At 41.1% G+C, this 25,718-nt stretch overlaps 1 protein-coding gene across 18 annotated transcripts in view; it reads left to right on the forward strand.

Moving 5' to 3' along the window:
- Positions 1 to 25,718, forward strand: part of nfixb (nuclear factor I/Xb) — a 197,180-nt gene that overhangs the window by 65,188 nt on the left and 106,274 nt on the right. For all 18 annotated transcript variants that reach the window (XM_015034116.1, XM_015034119.1, XM_015034122.1 and 15 more), the window contains one exon: positions 594 to 1,125. In XM_015034116.1, coding sequence (XP_014889602.1) covers positions 594 to 1,125 — 532 coding nt within the window. The remainder of the gene's footprint in view (positions 1 to 593; positions 1,126 to 25,718) is intronic.

The raw sequence follows: 25,718 nt of genomic DNA on the forward strand, positions 1-25,718 counted from the left end.
CTTAGTGTTAGCTACCAAGCTTGACTTTATAACTAGTGTTGTTGCTAAACTGGTTAAATCTGGATTCAAATTTTACTTATTGCTCCAACAATAGAAAGATTCAGCCCAAAAAAGCTTTGTAACAAACAACGAGGCCTTACTCTCATAACCATCATTAACATGTCATTCGTTAACTATTTCTGCCTTAGTGTTAGCTAGCAAGCTTGACTTCAGCGCTATTGCTAAAGTTTGGTACCAGTTTTGATTAATGCTATAAACTATAGAAACTTTCCCAAAGAAAGATCTTGTAGTTATTAAATCTTACTGAGTGTTTACACTTTATTAGCCTAAATATTCTCACACAGGGAACGACACAAATCTAATGCTTGAATTAGCAAACGTTTCCAGTTAAATTCAATGGGTTTTGTTACCAAAACTGAATAGAAATGAACAGTTACTGAAAATTGGAATGATGTCAATGTGTAAAACGTTTTAGGCTGCTATCTGAAATATATTTTCTGTGAATAATTTCAGACTAAAAAATGTTTAGTTCCACTTTTTAAATCAAATCTCCGTTCTATAGCCCCTTAACATTTTTCCCCTTCTGTCCTCAGGATGAATTTCACCCCTTCATCGAGGCCCTCCTCCCCCATGTCCGTGCCTTCTCCTACACCTGGTTTAACCTGCAGGCTCGCAAGCGCAAGTACTTCAAGAAGCACGAGAAGAGGATGAGCAAGGACGAGGAGCGCGCCGTGAAGGACGAGCTGCTGGGCGAGAAGCCGGAGATCAAGCAGAAGTGGGCCTCGCGCCTGCTGGCCAAGCTCCGCAAGGACATCCGGCCGGAGTTCCGCGAGGACTTCGTGCTCACCATCACGGGCAAGAAGCCCCCCTGCTGTGTGCTGTCCAACCCTGACCAGAAGGGGAAGATCCGCCGCATCGACTGCCTCCGCCAGGCCGACAAGGTGTGGCGGCTGGACCTGGTGATGGTCATCCTGTTCAAGGGCAGCCCCCTGGAGAGCACGGACGGAGAGCGGCTGGTCAAGTCGCCCCAGTGCTCCAACCACGGCCTGTGCGTCCAGCCGCACCACATCGGGGTGACGGTAAAGGAGCTGGATCTCTACCTGGCCTACTTCGTCCACACACCAGGTATGTGTTACCGATATGTTACCGGGGGCCGGGGTTTTTTATTTTTGTCGAGAGCACCCTTACCAGACACAGAGGTCAGGTTCGGATTTAGCCTCCCACTCTGGAATCTGTGCCAAATGGCCTCGATGCCAAGACAAATGCCACATTTAAATATTTAAAGGGACAGTATGCGGAATACAGTTCCCCACACCGAAAGAGCAAAAAAAGACAAACGTCTTCTTTGCTGATAGTTGTTTCTTTTTGCTTTAAAGCGTTTCCCACAGTTTTGAAAGTCCGGGCTTAGAATCTGTGTTTGCTAAGAGATATGTTTGCGTTGGTACATTTGTAGAAGCATTTGTGTGCAAATTTAACTAAATCCAAACGTGCATGTTTTGCGGCGCTGTCGGTAAACAAAAGCATCTGCAAGCGGGTTTATCCCCGGCGAGTGCGCACACGGTTCCGCGTGCGTGCACGTGAGAGGCAGTTTGTCATGTGTCTGTAATCCCTTCGAATGGGAGAATGGTGTTTGGTTGTGCACGCATTTGTGTGTGTGTGTGCGTGTGTGTATGTGGTGGTCTGGAGAGTGCAGTGACAGCTGGCCCAGTCCCAGGTAGTTTAGGAGGCAGCCAGTCTGCAGCGCCCCGACCCCATCCCCGATCGTCTCAGCCTATCGGCACTCTCTGCATAAACACACACATTTGCACACCCTTGCACTTCGCACGCAAACACCCGGATGCTCCGCTCGCTACTCTCTGGATCGTACAGATCAAAAACTTCTCATTGTTTACACATTTTATTTTTCCAGATTCATTCAGGAATATACAAACCAACATGAAATAATTTAAATGAAAACTGCATCACAGTACATATTTTTCATTTTAATGTCTATTTTTTTGTTTAGATTTTTTTGTACACACTTCAAAACTAAACTAAAATTGTAAAGCCAAACCATAAAGACATGAAATAATATAAGAAACAATTGAATTGGCAACTGTAAAAACATAAATAAAATGCAGGAGGTAACAGGATTAATTAATTATTAAAATAATTATTGTATCTCCACTGAGCTGCTTTGTTTTTGCAAATAAAGCCAGTCTGTACCAGGGGTGGGAATTTATTGTAACGTTTAACATTTATCAGGACAAATTTCTTACTGTGATAGGAATTTTGATTCTCTGTTGTTTTGATAAATTTCAACTGATGTAAAAAAAAAAACCAAACTGACAGTGTTATCGGAAATATATATTTTTTTCTCAACTGTTCCACGAGAGCATCAATACATATCAGTAAATTTGAAAATATGATTAAGTGCAGTCACAGTGTGCACATTAGTGATATAAATCACTCCTGATTCTTTAATGAAGAAACCTGAAAAGAAATTTGAATCTTTTTCAAGAGCAGAATCTGTGTTTGTGGACCCACAGACAGCCATACAGTTGCCTTAAACAACATTAAAAAGTCATCTTTTTATTTATCTTATTGTTATCACAAAATGTTGTGATAAAATTCTAAGTCCATATCGCCCACCACTAGTCTGAACCGGCTTTCTCTGAATTTAGAAGAAAACGTATCCAGTTGTCAGTACGTTGGCTGGCATATATACAGGAGCAGCTCCTCCGCTGTAGTCATCGCTCCACTCTATCGTCGCTCCAGCTGTCGAGCAGAAGGTCAGGTGTGAATCCTCAACGTCGCGGTGCTGCTTTTATAGACGCCGGGAGGTATTCATTACTTTCTCCCCGTTGGCGGGGAGGTGGGGAGCTCCCCCCGAGCCCCACGGCCTCCCTCCAACCCCAGGCTCCTTTCAGCCCAGCGTGTAACTCCGTTTGAGTTTGCACTGCCTCTCTAAAGTGTCTCTTCCTGTTCTCCACAATGCACCGTGGCGAAGCGGTGCTCAGATCAGTACCGAGCGCAGCCTGGTGCCTCCTTCGAGGAAAGCCTTTTTTTTTTTTTTTAATTTCCACCCCCCTCCTCTCTGTCTACTCTGTGCCAGTATCCACTGACTCCCAACATCACGCCAGTTCTCTTTACATTGTTACTTCTGCGGCTCATAAATAAAGCATCTCGCAAATGTCTTGTTCGGGTTTGAAACTTCGATCGCGAAGCGTATTTGCGCGTATGACGGGACCTGAACACAGTACCAGAGAGGAGGGTGTAAGTCGGGACTTAGCAAGCCGCAGAGTCTCAGAGACTCGGCGGGGTTAAACAGAGTTTAAAGAGGATGGGCAGACAGTGGCTCCACTCTGACCTTTCGGGTGGCAGTGTTACAGTTTTATTCTTAGCTCTCCATTCCAGGGTGTCTGACTGTTTGGCGGAAGCTGTCAGTTACCATGGGCCCAACGATTGGACTGCAGCCGCTTCACCTGCTGCTCTGCTCCTGTCCTCTGCTGTTTTTTTCTTTTCTTTTTTTTTTCCACCCACTGAAGTCACTGTTGCCACCGATCAGAGGTCAGGATTTGACTTACAGATCAGGAGATACACTCCCTCTCCTGCCCATACGATGTGTCTCTGCTTTGTGCAGTTATAGATTTCAGCACCTTCTAGAAGGCTCAGGCTTGTATGAGATTTATGCGGTATGAGACCCTTCACTAGAAACACCACGATATCGCGATACTCTATAAAGATTTAGGACGAAAACGTACGCCGTGATCTAAATGAGTTAAAACAGAAAATAAGTACTGGGGATGCACCGATTGCAGGTTTTGAAACACCAATATTTAAAAACCATGACCTGCCGATTCCAATTTTGGCCGATGATTCTTTTTTTGACTGAAAAGTTACTAAGCATAGTGACAAAGTTGATAAATTGGCAACAATGGGTCAGCACTCTACTATGGCAGAGCAAAAGGGAACTGTGGATGATTTTCAGACATTTGTGGATCTAGATAAAATTGGTGGATAATGTTGGTTTCTCATATATCAATCATTCAATCACACAAAGCGAAGATAATTTCCTCCAATTTATTGATGCAGTCCTTATAAACACTTTCACTCTGGCTATAGTGTATTTTTACCGTTCTAATTTCCATAACATAAACATCGTCTACGTTCAAGTTACACTAAAGGGCAGAATATTATTCCTTTTTTGTTTTGCTCTCTATAAAGTAATCTGTCTACTGTGGTAACTCAGTAGCTTTTAAACAGCGTTACTTAAATTAAAATGTGTTTTTCCACACAATTATGGAGGTTTCTTCCTGGTACAGGTTTATTTTTCCTCTTCACTGTCGCTACATGCATTCTCAGTCAACGATATAATGCCAGAGACTGTCTGCTGTTGCTAAGTTCTCGCTTCCATGGCAAAACGCTAATGTCAAACAAACCGAATTTTACAATTGCAGTGTTTCCATTAAATAAAAACACAAAGTTGCATGTGAATAAGGTGAAAATTGGCATGTTTCCACTGAGTAAATTTATTTTGTCAAACTGTCCAATTATATAGTAAATGGAAACACAGCTACAGACTCAATGCAGTCTGCTGGGTTTCCTTAAAAACTTTTTAACCTGCTTTGAATAATTAGCTGAACTTATTGCACTGTTTGATAACTAGTATTAATTGGAATGTATCTGTGATTGAATTGAAATTTGTTATTTTTTTTGTAAAGTACCTCAAGACATTTGTTGTAAATCAGTGCCATAGAAATAAACTGAACTGATTTGACTGTTTATTTTGGCAAGCCATTTTCAATTCGCCAAACTTCTGTGTTTTGGAGGGAAAACCGTGGAAGTCTCCTATCCAGCAGTGTGCAGCTTTGGGGTTTAGGGAGACAGACCTGCTCTACTCTGTGTTTTCTCAAAGACATGATGTGAAATGTTAGCGGGTTTTGAAGCCAAACTTCCTCTTAAACCTCTGTAGAACTCGTTGCAAATAAGCGTCAGGTCTGTTTTATTTCATTGAATCTCCTAATAGTTCAGGTTTGTGGAGACATACAGGGGATCAAGCCTGACATCATGTTGCCTTGGGGCCCCCCCCCCCTGCTTCGTATTTGTCTGTACTGATAAAGCCGCACGGTTCCAGCATTAGTCATGTTTGGAGCGCGGTCCGCCTCATGCGGCTTTCATTACTTGGGGTGGGGGGGATGCGAGGATGAAAAGTTGTTTCTGAGAGCCTCCGTGTTTGCTCTCGGCGCTGGAGACAGACGGGCTGCGTAGGTTGCCCGGGCCAGGTCCGAAAGCCGACCGTGCGCGCTGTCTCTCCACACGCTCATTTACCCGTCGGGGTGTCTTTGTGCGTGGTGCCGACATTACAAATGACCAAGAGAATCTCTTTTTAAAAGAGACAAACAAAGGGAGGGGACTTGGAAGCGGACAGCGAGACCGATAGACTTAGCGCCTTCTCGCGTCACGCTAATCCATCAAACACGTCTTATCGCCGTTGCCCAATATCCTGAGCTTCAAATGGAGATACCATTATCAGGTCTGTGGTTACATAATGAAAAGAAGATTTGAGGCTTTTTTTTTTCCCCACACGAAGCGCCTCGTATTCCCTGGTTAAAACTAGAGAAGAAAACAGAAATCAGCTCTGCGGAAGGTGCTTTGTTTGTTTTTTGTCCCCCATGACAGTACTGTGAAGAGCAGTGCTCCACATGTCCTCTACGTAGCTCTACATAGAGACACGTGGAGGCCTCGGTCAGCCTCTGTTGGCTCTTTCTCAGAGTCCTCAGTTTCTTTCAGTTGCATGTGTGTGAGTGTGTAAAAAAAAGACATGTATGGAGCTGAGATTCCGTGTGAATTGGTAAGAGGACTGGATCGCTCCTCAGTCGGTTCCACTGACCGTTCGTCCAAAACTTTCCATCGCTCTCTGGATCCATGGGCTGATCTCGGGCTTGGGACCCAGCCAGCCTGCTTCTTATTCACTGTAATTATCCAGTTTAGTGAATAACGTTGAGGGAGAAAAAAAAAACATCCACAAGACTAAAGCGAATGATTGAATTAGGTTAAATTTTCAAACAAAAGTCTTGGTTTCGGAAATTGAAAAATTCTTTGTAGCAGAAAGTGTTTGACGGAGGCAGATTTATTTCCTAATTTCACTGTACACTGATTTTTAATTATTTCTGCAATTAAGAGTAATAATTAATTTTTAGTCTCTGTAGCAGCTCAACTAATTTAGCTTTTTCAACTAATCTGAAAGTATGAAAAAATGTATTTATTTAAGACGATTGCAGCTTAAAACAGCAAATAAATCTGAATCAAAAAATTTCTTTCCCTCTTAAATTAGCAAACCTGTCATTTTCCTCTATATATTCTCCTGTCCGTATTATTATTTTATTTTTTTACTGTCTTAACACTGTTAAATCTCTCTGCAACCGCTCCTCTCCTCCCTCTGTACAGGCGCCAGGCCTGAAATCTGTCTGTCCGCTAAAAACATACGTATTCCCCCGCGCACAGGAGGGGCGGCTTGGCTCTCCGAGCCGCCTGAGCCGAGGGGCAGAGAGCAGCAGCAGGAGCGGAGAGGTGAGGTGAGCCGACGAGCCGAAAAGAAGTGGAAGGAAAAGGAGGGAAGAGGAACGGATTTAAAGAAAAAAAATGTATTTATTAATTTTTTTTCTGGGCGGTTTCCAGCGAGATCCCGACCGGCTTCGTTCCCGTGGTCTGGCGAAGTGAACCCACATAGCTGGTACACCGAAACGAGCCAGAGCCTTTCCGTAGACTTAAAAAACCCCCCAACATCTGCATTTAAAACAGATAATTAGACACAAATAAAAATCCTCTTTGATAAATGAACCAAAGTGAAACCCTCTAGTAAATTAATCTGTCGCTTTCGTTTTTGCCTTCGCTTTATGTCGGTTCTCGCTCGGCCGTCTTAAATGCCGCTCATTTCTGTTGGGACGATGCTGAGCGCTGATATAAAGTAAAAAGAAAAGCGTAGAATAAAGATAATGCAAAATGCCATGCAGGAAACAAAGACGGAGGGAGGGCACACATTCAAGCTAGCGGGGCTGCTTGGCAGCGCTTGGCACCCGGAGCTGCAGCTCTGTTTAGAAGGTGCCAGCTTTTCAAACCGACACACAGACCCTGCCAACTTCTCCTCTTCTCCTCCTTCTCTCCCTCACTCATTTTTACATTTTCTTCCCCCCAACATCCTTGTTTTTCCTTAGCGCTGTACGCATCCCTTCGCGTCCCTACGGGTGCCGCAGACCCCCTTCGGCGTCTCTTATATCCAGAATATACACAGATATTTTCTTTCATGTAAATTCACCAAGATTGAATAAAACGGCTATCACGTTACCGTGATCCCTTTTCTTTCCTTCCAAAGTCTTTTTCCAGCGAATTTTTAGCGGAGCGAATATTGTTACTCGCTGTGATGGTGGATTCAGGTCCAAAAAAACAAAATGGAGGATAAAGCACGGCTCCTCTCCAATCAGAGCAAAGAACGCTTCCACATGTGGAGAAGAAACGTTAAACACAGCTAAGCGGGGTTCGGATTCGTTTCTCCTTGGTTTTTTTTTTTTTTTTTTACCTCTTTTTGACTTCGGCCAAACAGTTTCAGGAAACACTCGGTTTAATTCCGGGGGAATGCGAAGTGGACAAGGCGAGGACGCACGGCTCTGTGAGTGACGGGAGAAAGCGTTAAACGCTGGGTGTGGGGGTGGATGGAATTACCCAATAATGATCAGAAAATTAGAGCCATTATTAAGGGAGAGTAAACAGGCCTCTCTAAGTGTGAAAGGCCTCTATTCAGCCAGGACCTGGAGCAGGGCTCCTTTCTTCCTTTCATGGATCCACCCACGGCCTCGAGAGCCCCTCCTTTTGTTCCCTGGAATAACAGCGTGAATATATGGGGTCTGCCGAAGTGAGGGTCCCGCTTGCTCCCCCGTGTCACGAGCGCAGTATGGAATATGGCTCCTGACTGTACTTCACAAGCATGACTCCCTACTTATTTCACCTACAAAACAAGCTGGCTTTTTTTCCTCCTCACTTTCATTCACTCTAACTCGCCTAATTAGCTGTTTGATGTGCTTACATGAGATGCCGTCGCTCAGTTCGGAATCGCTGGCAGCGGGTTTTAAAGTGTTTCTGCGAGAACACCTGGGCGTCCGTCTTAATTTTTTTTTTTTTTTTTAAATTCTTTTTTTTCCATTATCGGCACTTAAAGCGCTCCTTTTCTTCTCCGCATCCGGAGAGTCGGCAGTCGGGGTGTTAGTGGGGGGACGGGGTGCAAACTAGGTGCTAATGCGGTGGCGCCGGCTTCCGTGCTCGTCGGCGCAAACGTCCTAATTAGCAGCAAACGAAAAAACAAATAAAGTTGTCTCTGAGCAACTGAAACGACAAAGAAACGAAGAGGGATTTACACTTCACAAGCCAGTCGAGGGAATAAAGAGGCTGTGTTCCTCTTTTTCCTCCTTTCGTTTTTCCTCCCTCGTCACATCCAATCCAAGCACTGACCTCCTTTTGGATTAATACTGCGACACAGCAGCAATCTTTGCCGTTTTTGTTTGTGGTTTGGTTTGTTTTCATGACTGGTTTGACATTCTTTCCTAACATGTCATCACTAACTAGGTTTAGCAGGTGTCCCATCCTCTTTCTGGGTTGAGCAGCAGCCCAGGATTATTTTGTAGCCTAACTCCACTCTAAACTTCTCTACAAGTTCCTCCCTAACCTGTAAAACATGCATTCATTATAGAAACACTCCAAATCTTTGGACGCCACCCCCCCCCCCAAAAAAAAAACAAACAAAAAAAAACTCGGTACCCTGGGCTACTGCCCCTGTTGGTGGCCCTTTCTAAGTGTAAGACGGATGTCATATACGCTTCGAGTAAAAGAATGACGTTCAAAGCTGAAGGAGACAGACAACGTATAGGTCTAACTGTAAAACTACAAAAACACAAAATCTTACCAAGTATTTTAATCTGGTTTTTTATCTGAAATAAGAAACTAGCTTACAAGGGACTTTTCTGAAAGATAATACAGCTCGTTTTGAGTCAACAACTGCTAAAAATTCCTGTTCCACTGACAGATCATAGGAAACATCTGCAAGTGGACATAGTCATTTTAATCTGTATTCAAGAATTATTGACTTAAAACAAGCTTCTAAATCTTGCAGAAAAGTTCCTTTTAAGTTAGTCTTATCTTACTTCACATGTACAAAGAGATTTTCACTAGAAACTATGCAAAACACTTTAAGATTTAGTGTTTTTCCAGAGCAGTTTTGACCTCTCCTTGTGTCCCTTAAGGACATTCACCAGGACAGGTTAGTGTCCGCCTGAGAAAAACAACCTCTCACAAAATCCCCTCTTTTTTCCCGCCCTGCCTGATTTTTTTCCTCCATCCCCATTTCACTTGGACTGTTCTCATTCTCGCCGGCTGTCTGTTTTTAAATTCTTCTGCCAGTTTCACTTGTATTCTCTTTCGCAGCTTCAGGGTATGAATTTCGTAAGAAGGTGGGAAAAATTCCCGCTCTTTCTTCACCCTTTTTCCTGATGAGTAAGAAACAAGGAGGAGGTTAGACAAAAATATATATATATTTTGAAATTACATGGTTGGGATATTTCCTCACTTATCAGAATAAACCAAGGTTGAGGATGAAATTTTAATACTTTAATGAAGTTATGTACGCTCAGAAGGTACAAGTGAATGGCATTTCCATGGCCACACTGCCTCCCCTCCTTGGTGCACCTTTCCTGGGTTCCGTCCAAGGAGTGTCAGCGACTGGCCTGCTTGGCACAGGCAGTGGCCTTGCAGTGCTGGGCTGTTTCCGTGGCCACCGTGCGGCTCTGCCAGAGGAATCCACTCAGATCATTTTCACTCTATAGAGGGCATCCCCCGCATGCGAATGGATAACACGATGCCTATACTGTCGAGTTAGACGAAGGCTGTAAAAACAACAGTCATCACACGCGATAAAGACGCTTTTCTTTACCCTTCGAGAAAAAAGGACAGATACGATGATACTCTGATGGTATGCTATTTCTGAGCAACTTAAACACTTGTCGTTGGACGTGGACAAAGTGAGACGCGTAAAAAATTTTAGGACCAAAATGTTATTCACACATTCTAGTGTGCTCAGCGTGGCCCAGCAGGTTTTTTTATTCCTCTAAGACGCTAGAAGTGGCTTCTGACATGGCAGCTCGGATAGAGTTTCCCTTCAGCAAGTAGGAAATACAGAGCTGCTTTAACCTTACATTGGCTTAACCCCCTCCCACCTCCCCGTTGGGATGTCCAGCTGGTGTATGTCGAAATAATATCTGCGAATTTAACCCTTTTCTTTGTTTAGGTTCGTAAAAACGTTACTATGCCGTAAACTGCCGCAGTCATATCGTTTCCCTTTCCTACTGTCAGTTTCGCTTCAATGTTGCGCTTTGTTACTCGTAAACCTAAAGTGGTTTGCATGTAGCGGGAGGATTTGGACACTCTCAAAATGCAGAAATCAGGATTTTACACCAATTTGGGAAATATTTCCTGCTTACTGTGTGGTGATACATTTTTACAGGAAAACATGCATGCCTTTCCTCTGCCGGAGCGTCAATTACAGACAAATAAAAATGCTGTCTTTTATGAAGACAGATCTTTGTGGTCAGTTACTCTGTCCAGCTTTTACGTATATATACATGTATAAATATCTATATATTTACACATATATATAAACTGTATGAAAATACTCTCCATTTCACCACATTTCATGCAGTTCAGCATAGCTGCAAAAATATTTATACTTCTTTTACTTTTAAGTATTTTATCAAATTTAAAAGTGCAAATCTCAATGTATTTGGGGGATTGTTTGCGTTACACCAACTCAAAGCAAAACATTATCATGAAATGGGAGGAAAATGATACATGATTTTCAACATTTTTGCAAATAAAAAAATAAAAACCAGTGTAGCTCAGTTATACATGGTGAATTGGCTTAAAATAATCTATAGCTCATAATTTCTGCCAATTTTGAAGGTCAATGCGCAATGCGGCATATATTTTAATCCCTTGAGCCCACATTGATGGCCTCAAAACACATCTGTAGATTTTCGCTTACTGCAGTTATCCAGTTATGCCATTAGGTGGCAAAGCCCACAAGAGACAAGCAAAACCATAAGAAGTTCATTATAAAAATTGTTTGGACAACTTCAAGATGTTAGCTTAGGATTTCTTCATTGTGTCTCCATTAAACAAGATTTCTCACCAAAACTGGCAGCAGCAGAAAAAACCATGAGACATTATCTTTTTGCCATTTATTATGGGTCATATTTAGATATATTTTGAAGTCAAAATTAAATTTTTCTTCATTCATTTTGAAAGTTTTATCCGACCAGAAACAAAAGAAAAACTACCAAAGCCTTTGTGTTTCACTCAGTCGCGTTGACGCCACAATCCTGAATAGTGTCGGTTTGAAAAGGATTGCTTGGATTGTTGGCCAGCAACTAAACGTTAAATGTGTTGTATTGTAGAAATAATAATTAAGGTTTCTTTTTTGATGCGTTGATGTGTGTTACAGTTAACTAAAACATAACCTTTTATTGGCAGTTACAGTGACTGCATAGATTTTAAGTGTAAAATAATTGTTTTCTGACAGAGAAAACTCCGTCTTTTTCCATCTTGGTTGACATCGCTATAGTGGGAGGAGCTACGACTCAGGCTCTGGCCTTATGTGTGACACCACAGCGGAAGTGCTCCATAAACAAAGGTTCCTGGAAATAAGTTTCTGAGTTTCAACATCAGAACATGCCTTTGAGCAGAGGTTCGTGTTCCAACAAGATAACAACGTTATCCCAAGCTACAACTGAATGATTTAGATTACAATATTAGAATGTCCCAGTCAAAGTCAAGAGCAAAATTCCATTAAATCTGGCTGAATGGGATTCAATGATGAATGAGCAAACTATTTAAGAAAAGTTCAATATTGTCATAGTCTTAACGCCATTGGTGGGAAGCACATTTTTGTGTAGCCTGATTTTCACGTTTAAAAGATTAAGCTCAGATCCCCGGAGGCTTTATAGCTCACAGAGGTGAAGTGTGTGAGGAACCCTTTCAAGTGTTTGCATATGCTCTCAAACGGAGTGCGTGCGGATCCTCATTTGTGCAAGTAAAAACCGAGATGAGTGACAACAAACAGGAACGTTAGAGAGCCCTCACCGGACGGGCCGAGCACCTGAGGCCCCCCTTCGCACCTGATGCCAAACACATGAAAAGGGGAAAGGATCCGCGGAATCACATACACAACGACATGACCCAGCTGGAGACTGGGCTTGAGATGGACTGGGAGGGATTGGAAACAAACCAGACCCAACTGGGTCCGCGCTCGCTGGTCTTCGACTGGGTGCAATCTGTCACCGCAGCGCTGGAAAGTCTTAAAGCCGCACAATCTCCTGAAAAATTCACCCAGAGGGAAGCAATCTGCAAATGACTCCAAGGTGCAGAGTATTAAAAATTCTGCTTATTATTCAGGATTTGAACGTCTCTTATATCACGGGGGCTGATCCGCTCTGTTATTGTCCCCTTTGTGCGGTTACGTTTGATTGGTGTATTATTAGGCTGAGACCACCCGGTTTCTGAGCCCTCACTTGAGTTTCCATTCGTCTGCTGCTTGGCTAAAATGTCGGGCGCTCCTCCAGAAAGCCAAACATACAGGAGAGGTCGCATTAAGGGTGAACGTAAAGAGACTAAAGGCGCTGTCGCTGCCATCACTGCTGGGTATTCAGCAGAATGGCGATTCGGTTTATTTTCAAGAGCTGATGATCTGGAGATGACTTTTAAAGCAGAGGGCAAACAATTTAAGGGCAGTAAATCTGGAAAGAGCAGTGGGTGGATGCAGAGGGATCTTGCTTCTCAGTCTTCAGACAACAGTGAATGAGAGTAATCTGGACTTGATTCTGCGGTTAGATTTCTATCTGCGGTTTTGGCCCTGGGAGCATCTCTGCTCCATTTTTTCCCTCCCTGTCTGCTCTTTTATTGTTGTTTCTGCTCTTTTCATTTGGGTTTACATTCCCCTCACACCGGGCCGTAAAACAGACCTTAACAAGATACGGCTCACACCAAATGGCAACGCAAAGAGTTCTGTTCACACCACTGAGACAAACACGAACACAAGTGCGATTACTGTAAGGTCTGTACAAGCTTTGCTCTGTCACATGAACTAAAGGGATTGGAGTTTGTTTGTTTTTTTGGCATAGACACAAATGACACATCCTCACAAGCTTTTCCACTTTGAAGATGAGATTATGTTTTAAACATTAAGCTAAACACTTTCTTGCCTGTAGGCTTGGGACAGAATTGTCTTTGCTGCCATACACCTTGAACTTTTCCATATTTAACTCTAAAGGTCAGAAGCTTTGAATGTAGAGTGTAATGACACAATAACTATTAGTCATGCACTCTAAAAGTGTCTAGAAGAGGCTGTGAGGAAAAAAAAGAGAGGAAGAAAGAAAGGAAGATTACACCAAAATTAACCTTTTTGAATAGTAAGCTAACAATGCACATCAATTGGAATACACCGTCCCTACAGTGAAACATGGTGGTGGATCTTCACAAATTGGAAAAAAGACCAAATTAAAGTTACAATTAGCATTAACCTAGCCACGACCTTCACTCTGAGATTTCCAAAAATCTGCCAACATTTCCAAATGTAGCATGACGCATAAGAGAGAGAAGTTATAAGTTCAAATGTCCCTTTTACCACTTTCATGAAACATTCTCAAGGTATAGATGGCACAAACTGACTTCTAGTGGCAGACAAACTCAAAAATGTCATGCAGGAAATGATACAAACTTTCAAAAATAGAAACCTCATCTGTGTTGTATTATCCAGAAAGTGGATGTAATTCCATAGAAACACATTTTCCATTTAAATAACTTGCTACAACTTTTTCTTCTTTTTCTTAATTTGTAAAAACATCACTGACAGTGAAAATAGCGAAGTAAGCACAAACGGTGAGCATTGTCCTTTCACTTGTCAATCGGATCTGATTTCTGAGTCACTCAAGACTTTTGCCATGTATAAGCAAACCCATTCTGGTCACCAGACAGTTTTTCTGTGCCTCTTTCCCTTGCATACTGGGAAGTTGTATAATACAACCATCCTCTTTCATATAAACAAAGATTTAGACCCTTTCAAGCTCGTTAAGTGTGTAATCTACCACAAGCCAGATTACTTGGCTTGTGGTAGTGCTTTTTGACTGACTCTTGCTTGACCAACTGCTTGATTATTAATTCACTTGTAGTGAAAATACTTATTGGTGTCCATCATAGGGGGGAATGCAGCCTTCCGTCTCTACAGCAATACTCTGGAAGTTATTTTGGGGGGCTCTTCAGGCTTTCCCAGACCACAAGAGAATGCAAGTTCTTAGTCCTGCCTGAACCACCTTAACTTGCTCCTCTCGATGCCAAGCGCAGTTGAGCTCCTCAATTATGTCTTTGAGTCCACCCCGCAATGGATGAAGCTGAGCCACTTGAATCTGAGATTTCACTCATCCTTTCAGCCTCTTTACCCAGTAAATCAAGAGCTTCTTTTTGACTCAACTCTTTCGTCACATGGTCCCAATCAGTCTATTTATCTTCTGCTGTAGCTTTCCATCAATTCTGAACTGGATACTTGGATACAAGATACTTGAACTCCTTCACTTTAGGTAGAGACTGACCTGATGAGTCTACCTTTTTATGGTTGAGAACGGTGACCTCAGATTTATGGGAAGTGACGGCCACTCATTGAAGCCACTTCATATTCAGTTGTGAAACACAGCAGAACCACATCGTCTGCATAAAACAAAGATGCAACGTTGAAGTTCCAAAGGCAGACGATCACCTCTTCACGACTATGCCTTTGAGATGCAATCCATGATCTTTACAAAAGCAGTACTGGTGACAAGAGGCAGAAGAATAATCCTGGTTTTGTGGCAAGATTGTGGACACGGCTCTTGCTTCAGGGATTCAAGGCCGAATCAACTCTTAAAAGTCTCTCCTCCAACAATCACAAGGCACACGAAACATATGGGATTGGGCAACTCCCTCATCAATTCTAAGAGAGAAAGTATCTAATCCGCTGCTTAACAACCTTTACTAAAACCACACTACTCTTCCTGAATCTGTGGCCTGACAATCGTTCAAAGTTTCCTTTCCAACACGTAGAGCAACCGCTTGAACTGTGGTTTGTCAATACTTTTATTACCCGATCCTCTTTCCTAACAATTTGGACCATTGCTGCAATCTTCCAAATAATTTTGGGTAACGGACTCTTTGTAGAGTTTTATGAATAAGAACTAGCGTTCCACATTGTATTGTCTAACCCTACAGTGAAAATAAATGGTGGTGTTGATTGAGATGTATTTGAGTTTGTGCTTAAAAATGCTAAATTACAACTGCTGTACACCATTATCTGCCTGTGAAGTAGTTTACCGTCACTGTTAACTGATGTTGATTTTTGAGGCTGCAACAAAATGCTGATGTATTTATTTTCGTTGTACCATGGCGACATCATCATCCCTCTCTAAAGATGGATTTGAAACATTACCCAAAACAGAACCGTGGTTCCCCTTAGCTTCTAGCCTCCATCCCATCTCTGTTTCATCGCTCCTTAGATGTGTGATGAGGAAATTCCAACATATTCTGTATCCTAATGAAAAACAAACAGAGCCAAATTACACACATTCTTCCCCATTAGTGATTCGGCTCAGTTTCTCTCTCTCTTTCCATCTACATGTGCTCTCAGCGGACTTCCCTGGGTAGAGCTCCGAAATAAAATAGCTCCAAGCACAGAACTCATTTTGTGGTCAGCCCCCTTTTTTTTTTCCTAAAGTGTGTGTGAAAAAGAACCAAGCTTTCTCTCCCAGGCTCCGGACGTAACATGGTTCCACTCTCTTGGTCCAGGTTTGGCTTGGTTAACACTCCTTACATTGTACAACACATAGAGGGGAAATTTGCATTGGATATAAAAAGTCTCCACACTCATCTTAAAAATATCAGGCTCGACAATGTCAAGATAAATATGTTTTTTAAAATGACAAACATTCAAATCTGTCATAGGTAAAATTATGAGAAATTACAAAGAATAATAAAAATGATCTTTTGTACAAAGGTATCTGTCAGAGGAAGGCTTTTAAAATCCCATCTGAGGTAATAGCAGTCCTTAATTGGATAAAATCAGTGGTAGGCAGTGCTATCTAAAAAAGTTATTTGTGCTAATCCTAAAGCACTAATCATAAACATTAGGTTCACAAACTCTAAAGTGCAACATCAACACTGTATTTAGCAGAAGCTAAAGCGCTAACAAGTTTTATCTGCCTTTGAAAGACTACAACTCTCAAGCAACATTTTAATTTAGACAATATACATGTTATATAATGCCCTTGTATATTGTCTTTATGTCTGTATCTTGTTCTCAATTGTCTGTGTTTGATTTTGTGACTGTATGTTTCTTCTTTTAAATCAAGTTTAAAAGTTTGAAATTGCTGAGACAATTGAATCATGGGATGCACATAATTTTCCCCATGATTCTATTTGGAAAGTGATATTTTAGAACACTTTTTTTTTAGTTCGTAATTTAAAAAAAATCTCCTAATTCAGTACCAAAGCCCACTATCTCAGTAGTTAACAGAATACAGAAGTAATAGCGTCACTAAAAAGTCTTCGCTAAAAAAGAGAAAATTAGAGAATTGCACTTGAGATAACATTAAAGCTCACAGGTGCTCCTAGCTAAGCACTCATCGAGTGTGGGGTTATTAGGAAGTGATTCTTGGACACTGCTCATGCATTTCACTCATGAGTCAAGTGGAATTCCACAGCAATGAAAACCATTTCTAAAGAGGCCTTTTACTGCATCCCATTGGTTTCATTTAGCCTGCTTTTTATTTAGAAGATTAACCCGTTACTAACTTTAAGAGGAAAGCATTACAGCGTAAATAGGGTCAGTGCCTTTGCTAAAACCAGCTGTTAAAAATGGCTAAAATTAGAGTGGAGTTAGTAACAGCTCTTAAATGCATTATTTTGATTAAGCTAAATGACTCGTTAGCTAGCTAACTCACTAATCTGTAAATGTCTAAGTAGATATTGTGTATTAAATATTAATCACATTTTTTTTATTTGTTACATAATTCAGAAACTGTATCACATGTGTTCACACAGTAAAGTAAATACTTGACATGCTTGTTTTTTTTGCACTTGCCTCATCCATGATAATTTTAAAACAATGGCAGACAGAGCGCCGTTCTGTATGTAGAGCACAGTTTAAAATATAAAAATTTTATGTATAAAAATCTGGTGGTCAGATCTGCTTTTTAATATAATTTTGTAAAAAATGTTTTATTTAATTAACTCATTAATTTAACTAATTAAAACAATTAAATGACTTAAAGTCTGCAAAATTTCAAGCTTGCTAGCTTGTACTTGGCGTATTGTTTTTCTTCTTTTTTGTGAGCTGACTCTGCTTCATCCTCTTCATTAGCGCCACTCTTTGAGAGGAAGTGTTATTTCTGCTATTAGCATAAAGTCACAAAAATGAAGGCTGTTGTGTGTCCTATCAGGTTCAAATGGGTGGGAACTTAACTTCCAGCTTTTAACAGGCTATCCTAGAATTTATCTTTTCTAACTGTTTACTTAACTTTCAGTATTTTTTGTGTCATCGCTCAAGAAAAGCATCTATATAACGTGATGCTATATAGATAGAACAGACAATATTTCTCAAATTACAAAAAGACTACTTGTCAAGTTGTCTTGTAAATAAAATAAATATCAAAAATACTAGCCTATGTAAACTAGCTAGCTAGCCCAAATGCTAGCTTACATCGTTAGACCAAAGATATAGATGTAGCTAGGATTTAGGAAACAAAATGGAGAATTTGGCAAAAATGAAACCTATTTAAATGTATATTTAGATATACATATGTTTATACAAAAACTACTAGCAGTGAATATATCCATTTCTAAGTGGCCTGTGTCAAAAGCCCATCACTTAATGGTCAACTGCTAATAGCGCTTCCTAGTAATTTATGCCGTATTTATACAAATGCTTTGTGGGATATATGATGTACCAAGCAAGTGTTCATGCTGTGATAGCTATTACTCGGTTAACCAAGAAAAGGGCACACACACTTGCACACACACGCATGCATTCCCGCAGGGACACATGCACAGTGCACAGCCTGTCATCACAGACGCCTTGATGTGGTCGCTGGGTGGCACTGAGGCCTCCTATTATTGTTGTTTTATGACAACTTTCACTCTCTCCCCCTTTGGTTTTCCCTCCCTCCGCTGGTCTTGTTTAGCCCGCCTTCCTGCCTCTATCCCTCCGTTTTCCATCTCCAAAACCCACATGTACTCCTCTGGCTGTTGCTACGGGATGCCTGTTTGTTTTAAGAGTGTAAACCGTTCTGGCACACGTCCACCGGGGCTAAAGGGCGGCGATGGGAATATTTGCCGTCAAGGCGGCGGGGACGGTAGACACTTCGGCCCCCTAACTGCAAACTTTTGAATTTCACTGTTTCAAAACTTTGTAGTTTGTAGTCAGTTTTCCGCAACATTATTTATTCATTTCTTTTGAATGAAGGTTTTGGTTTTACCTGTCGCATAGTCTTTGCATACCCATTTCTAAAAGCCTATCTCTGAGTTAATTTGACATTTACTAACATGTCTTCATTTTTACCTCTGCAACCCCCTTCCCTCCATCTGCCACTTTCCTGTTTTACTTTCATAATTGACGATCTCCTGATTTGTTTAACCGTCGGTTGTACCATGATTTATTATCCTGCTGACTCAGGTTAAATAAGTTAAGGTGATTAAACATCCAGCATGTCTTGTCAAGCAGGAGGCTGCTTTATGGGGTCCGCTCCTGTCACAGAGACATCTCTGTTGGAGTGAAATCGAAACATTTGCGTTTGCGAATGTTTAGGAAATCAACGCTGTGTTTACATGAGAAACTGATTCGAGGTGACAGAGTCCCATAATTCCGCAGAAAAAAATTGAAATACTTTCCACACTGACTGAATCAAGATTGTGTGTATGTGTGTGTGTATCCACTCTGCCACATTTGTAGTCGAAGCAACACACATATACACACTCAGAGTGTCTTGTCTGTCTGCACCTTAATTAACGAGGTCTTTAGGGGTTTAGAGCCTGCAGCGGTGTTGGGTAAATGAGTGAAGCGAGTCACCTCGGGACAGCTACAAGTAAATCCTGTTTAGATCAGCCCCAAGGTGCCACTTGTTCCCTAATTTGGCTCTGAACACACTCTTTCCTCTCGCTCTCACCTTAATCACCCCGGCACCTCGCTGTAATCTGAGAGTGCACCCGCTCCCCGTTTTTGGACCGGCTGCATCCCGCCTTTATCTCAGAATGCTGCTTATCGCTCATGTGTCTCCATAGGAAATACATTTTTCTCAAACACTGCCACAAATTCCCCAACTGGATTTAGATCTGGGCTTGGACTGGACCGTTCTACGGACCCATTCATTAAATTGAATATTATTGAAAACTCTGTTTATTTTAGTAACTTTATCACTAAGTGGAGCTCATTGTATAGATAACGGCACACAGATGGATGTTTGAAAGCGTTCGTTTCTGTTATATGTAATGATTTTCCACTTACAATTAATGAAAACATTTAAAATTAGAATATTACACCAGGCTACTATAAAAAACTATTTTTAAAACATAAATGTGGGCCTAATGAAAAACATGTTTATGTTCTCATGATGAGAAATGTTGCTGGATGACAAATTGTCCCAGAAGTTAAGATAAATGATAATATATTGTCGCCTTCCTAAAATAACACCCTTAGTCTTTGTTGCCAAAAGTGATTTAAGAAAACATCACCTTTTTATTTTTTTATTTTTTTTGGCAAAAGATAGTTTTGATATTTAAAAAAAAATCACTTTTGTTGACCTTTTATTTTAGGAAGGTGACGATATGTGAGCCATTCATTCACTTTCTTAAACTTTGTTAGCATTTAATATAAAATTCATAATATTTTTCACATTACATAACAAAATGGGAAAACATTGAAGGGGAAATGAATATGTTCAAGCAGTATCTGTACAAATGTGGGTTAAATGAAAAAGTCTTTCTTTTTCTGTATCAATCAGCACAGGTCTGTAATTAGGACCTCTAATCTTGTTAGCGCTGCTAATTTCATTTGCAGTGCTAAACCCATGACTAGCCTAGCTAACGCTACGTTGTAGTGAAAGATACTGCTAACCAGAACCCTGCTGCCTTCGACCTGTTCCTCCTTTCAGATCCCGGATGAAGAACTCATGGACTAAAAATCAGCCTTAATATCAGCTGGATTCAGTCTGATTTCTGAAACTGCATTTCTAAGAAACATGGCAACTACCAAGAAAAGCTGGTTAAAATGTCTTCCACTTCAGACTACAGCAGACTTTTTTTCCCTTTTTTCCCAAAGAGGCAGATGTCAGTGATCAGAACATTTACAGGAATATTTGCCGCATATGTCTGTGCGGCTGTGGGAGCTGGTGTTTTTCCCAGTATTTCTCATTACAAGCGTATTTATAACGCCACTCCGAACCAATAGGACTCCGGCATTCCTTGCTGATCCATCTGTGCTCCTGGTGTGCGGATAACTTACAGTAGCATGGAGGGTCTCCTGAGGTCAGGAAGCTGAAAATCACAAAGACATGTGGAATGCTGAAAGTTGGCCAATGCAAACAGGCAGGCCTGGCTTTCCATCCATGCAGAGCTCAATAACCGTCAAACTAGCCTACTACTGTCTTTTTACAAGGCCAGAAAGCACCAAAAAAAAGCTGCATAGCTAAATATTTGGCCATAAAATAAAAATATCAATGTATATCTTTGTTTGTTTGCCTTCACCTCTTGACTAATGGAACAGCAGAAAAGCAAAGTTAGCTTGTAGGTCAGAGATTCCAGTTAGATAATTAAATGATCTGGTTGAGAAATAACAAAAATAAGTAGCACCTTACCTTGATGAAAAGGTTGGAAAAGCTTCACAACACCAAAAGCGGCAATTGTCCATTTAATCAGAAGTTATTATAAGGCAGTTGTTGTAGGCAAGAGTAAGGACACCCCCGCTGATAAATACCACTTAGACTAACCCCTGGTACCAATTTAAACAGCCAGAAGTAGTCATCTTATTTGGGCATAATTCGGTGCACATGTAGACCAGTCATCGGTATGCAAATGACTGGATTTGTTCCATCCAGCACAGTGGTGAAAGGAGAATGACCGGCATGCTGGCAAGTTACCTAGCCTAGCCTCCTACAAACAAATTACCTGAGTCTGGAAGGCTTCTTCTATGGCTGATAATGTTCACTGCTACTCTCGTGGACCCAGTTGTCAGTATTGGCGCCGATAAGTCACGTTCATGCTGAGGATATTTGTCTAAAAGTGTCTAAAGGTGCTGCCACATTAGCCTCTGATTATATGGATATTTGTGGGCTGGCTGCTAAACTCATCTAAGCTATCGACAAACCTAAAACAACAGATGAAATTATGAAATGTAGGGAATGTTACCATCAATAACTCCTATTGATGGCAAGTACCTTGATTCCTGGGTTTTATCTCCCTTGTTTTTGCGAGTGGGTGTGTTTCTAAGACATGATTTTTGCTCTTTTCTTGCTTATTTTCCTTCCACCTGTTCACTTTGCTGATGTACTGCAGATGGAAAGTTAGCCTTATCTATAAACAGTAAGGCTAACTGTGGGCACCGCCAACTAAAAGGTTAGTTGCGCTAACCGTGAAGTGCCAATCTTAAACTTTAGTTCAACTTAATTACATTAAGTTAGTTAAAACATTAAATGAAAAAGTTAGCGCCTCTGTTGGCACATTAGTGGATTAGCAGAAGTGTGCCCTCCGCTGCCTATATCCAGTTTTTTGATCACATCCTTGAAGGTTCAGTGTTATTTTCTAGTAAACCCAAATGGATGTTACAGTCCTAATTCTAGTTAATTTGCCCTTTCGCTTTCGTGTGGCTTTCTGGTTTTGGTTGTTTTATATTCGACTTTTTAGAGTTTAAAACGCTGCCTTGTGCCACTGTTTCTTACTTACTGTGTTTATACTCTCCGGGAGAACGGTTTGTACCCACTTTGACAATCAATGGCATTTCTATAGTCTAGTCATGGTCTACTTTAAGCAAATGAGAATCTATGACTTCAGTAAAAATAAAAATAAAATAAACATTCTGAATGTCAACCTCAGGGATCATAACCAGAACAAACGGAAATAGTTAAGATACGTTTTTGGATAATAATTCACAACTGAATTCAATTGCACACAATATTTTGACTTCTTTAAGACCATTTACCTCTATAATTGAACATTGTCTGCAAAATGGGTTCTTTATAAGGTCTTGTGGTACATCTTACAGAATTAAAAGGCTGCACAATTTCTTGCTAAACTGGGAAGCTAACCAGTTGCTCTCTGCCTGTGACTTAGTCCTGTGAAGCTTTTTTGTTATGAGCTAAAGATATGATGATGCGGCCTAAGAGGTTGAAACCTTGAGATTTCTGTTTTCAAGTAAAACAAGAAGTAGTTCTTGAGTTGACCTCCTGTGCCAAAATATTTTGAACCCACTGCAACTGGCAAAACTGTTGGTTGCTAATTATGCAAAAATTAGCATACAGTCAAAAGTATCATTTTAGATTTTATCAGATTAAGTTTAAAATCAAAGACATTTTGGCTGATAAATCCTGAACAATTCTGCACCTCAAATAAAGGCCATTGTTAGAAGGAGCGGGTTAGCATGGAGTTTATTTTATTTTTTTTGTTGTTGTTGTTGTTTTTTTACAAAGGTCCCATTGTTATTTTGGGGAGTTTAGGTTTCAGACTGCTACATTTCCCCTTCTTTTATATAAAAGACAACAGAATTTAGCAACAAAATCTGTCTTAAAGAGGAGCTGACTTTGTTTTCTTTTCCCCTTAAGAACTTCACCTTCAGTGCAGTCTCTCTTGGAGGCTCAGTTTCTCTCTGGGCGCACATTCATAACAATAGAGGGCATTTTGGTCCAACTGAGCTCGAAATAAAGGGAGCAGTTAGAGTTTCACTTCCAGAGTCAGAGAAAGTGAGCAAAGGAGGGAGAGACAGTCGCAGGGAGAAAACAAACTCGCAGGGCTCGTTGAATTATGGGTAAAGACAGCTGAGGCTAACCAGGTTTGGTTTCCACGGTGCAGTGGGGGGCTTATTGGAAAACAGAAAGTCTATGACTCAGCCCCGCTTTCAAGGAGACTCTCAGCCAGTCGACTCTTGCTCTCTTTTTCTCTCCCTCACCTCAGAAATTCAACAAAAACACATGCCATTGAATATGAAGGAGAACACCTTCAAAAACATAAAACCCAAGGGTTCAATATGGTCGTGAAAATGTTCCACGTATTCTTCGCTTTTAAAGCCAAAAGGGGAGGCGGCTGGGGCGTAGAGGAGCGAGAGGAGGGATCTGTCCTCACATTTGCTATCAATTTAGGGCACTGAAAATAAGCACCAGGTTTCACTGGAGCTGAGCAGAACACCAGGAATGTTTTTCTATATAAAACCGAGGGGAGGGGTAGGAAGTGAGAGAGAGAAAGAGAGAGAGAGAAAATCTCAATATGTTTAATAAGTTGGGTTCAGATAGTTTGACAAATCGGAAAAACAAAAATATCCAGAGAGGAGCTGTGTGGCTGGTTTACAACAACACCTTGGCACCAGATGTAAAGCGGCTGTAGTTTGACAGCTCATGGGCCAAAAGCGAAGCAGATTGTGAGTCACGATGACCGCATGACCCTTTTTCAAAGGGACAGACAGTTTGACAGCCGGGTTCCTGAGCTGGAAGTGGGTTTGGAGTGTAATCAGGGTAGTTCAGGGTCACACATATGTACAGCAGAGGGAAAAAAAACACTTGACACGTGCATTTGCACACATCTGCGGAGGAACAGCAATCACCTGCATGTAGTTGTCAGGGGTTTTCATAACATGCTCTGCATACTTGACGCTCCACTTGGGTGTGTGTAATGGTGTAAGTGGGCTTGGTGGAGAACCGAGACTCCCTAAGCGGGCTGACTAGGCACAATGGATGAGAAAGGGCGGGGTTATCTTTTGGGAAAATAATCAATAGCTCTAAATTTGAGCAGCAACTCGGCTCTTTCACTGTCTGGGACATGGATTTAACAGCACTAGTTAAATCTGTGCTACTTTAAACTTAAGACTTGAGAAATTGTGGAACTTCAAAAAAAAAAAAAAAAAAGCCATGTTCACTTTGCTTTGTTTTTCCTTTTACTACGGGTTGTTTTATTTTATGACATTACAAGTTAGAGTAGTGTCTTGTTACAGTAGTGCTTAACAGTGGAGTTTAAGGAAAATTTAATGTTGGTGAACAAGCAACATCATGAAGATCAAGGAACAAGGAGAAACATATGGAGATGTTCAAACCAGATTTAGGTCACAAAACAGTATCCCAAACGTTGACTATTTCTTTCAGTACTGTCAATCAGTCATTTGAAAATGGAAACAGTATGATCCAACTGCAAATCTATCAAGATATGGTCATTCATCTATTGACCCTTCGCAACTACGTCAATCATGTTGAGGTGCCAGGCCAGATGAGAGGCATGGCAGTATTAAACATAGCAGCTGCCAGTGTTCAAGTTCAGCTAAGTTGTCTGTGGAAGTAGCACACCTAGTTGCAGCTCAGAGACAATGCTATTTACAAAAGTTTGAAATAGCTAGCTTAGAAACCGAGCCATACCTTTCCCTCCTGATGTTTCTCGATCTGATAAAATCTTAGACTTTGCCTGAATTCATGCCACATGATTTATACCACTACGTCATAAACGTTTCCTCTTACACCAGACATAAAAGTTACAAAAATATAGATGCTAGGCGATATTTTTTGCATATGGTGTGACTATGGGACCTTTTCTCCATGGTGACCAATAATTAGACGTGTACCTTCTCCATAATGCGATATCTGATTGCATCTTACTAATCTTACTTGCTGTTGAAGCATATGTAGTTAATATTCATATCTTGTAAAAGGGTTCACTGCAAATTTGTGAATACATGGGGAGCTACCAGTCTTTATGATGGACAGCTGTTATCCATTGCCGTCTTCTTTTCTCAACAAAACATTTACGATAAAATCACAAGTTTGGTTTGATTGTGAAATCAACTGAATAAAAGTGATATCAGGCTACCAAGTGCCTGTTTTACAGAAGTTAGCGTGCACACAGGTTGTTTTGACGTTTGTCATGGCGAAGTGGAACGCTCTCTGAAGACTGTGGTGTCACGTGTAAAGGGCCAATACTGACAGGTCAAGCAAGGAGAGAATTACTCATAGAAGCAGCCAAAAGGGCTGTGGTAACTCTGGAGGCACGACAGGACAACATTGAGAAACCTGCCCTGAAGAAGAAAGGAGACGACCCATTTGTAGGATCCCACAAGCCATGAAAAATTCACATATTGATCTGTCACATCGAATCCCAATGAATACCATTGAAGTTTGTTGTTGTACCGAGACAAAATGTTCAAAGTTCTAACAGAGTTGAAAGTTCCTGAAACACCAAAGATGTCACTGCGGTCCTTCATGGAAGACTGAATTAACTTGTTGAGTCAAGAGGCTAACAAAACTCCTCTACGCTGGTCTTTTCATTCACAATGTAACGTTCCTTTGTCGATAGAAAGTTAGGGTTGAAACAAGTCGGGAGTTGAGGAGAAAGAAAACCAGAGAGCAGGAAAGGGGGGAGTTGAGAGACAGACCAGATGT

Source organism: Poecilia latipinna, unplaced genomic scaffold (genome assembly GCF_001443285.1).
Source record: "Poecilia latipinna isolate Pla-1442-1.1 unplaced genomic scaffold, P_latipinna-1.0 Scaffold288, whole genome shotgun sequence".
NCBI classification, from domain to species: Eukaryota; Metazoa; Chordata; class Actinopteri; order Cyprinodontiformes; family Poeciliidae; genus Poecilia; species Poecilia latipinna.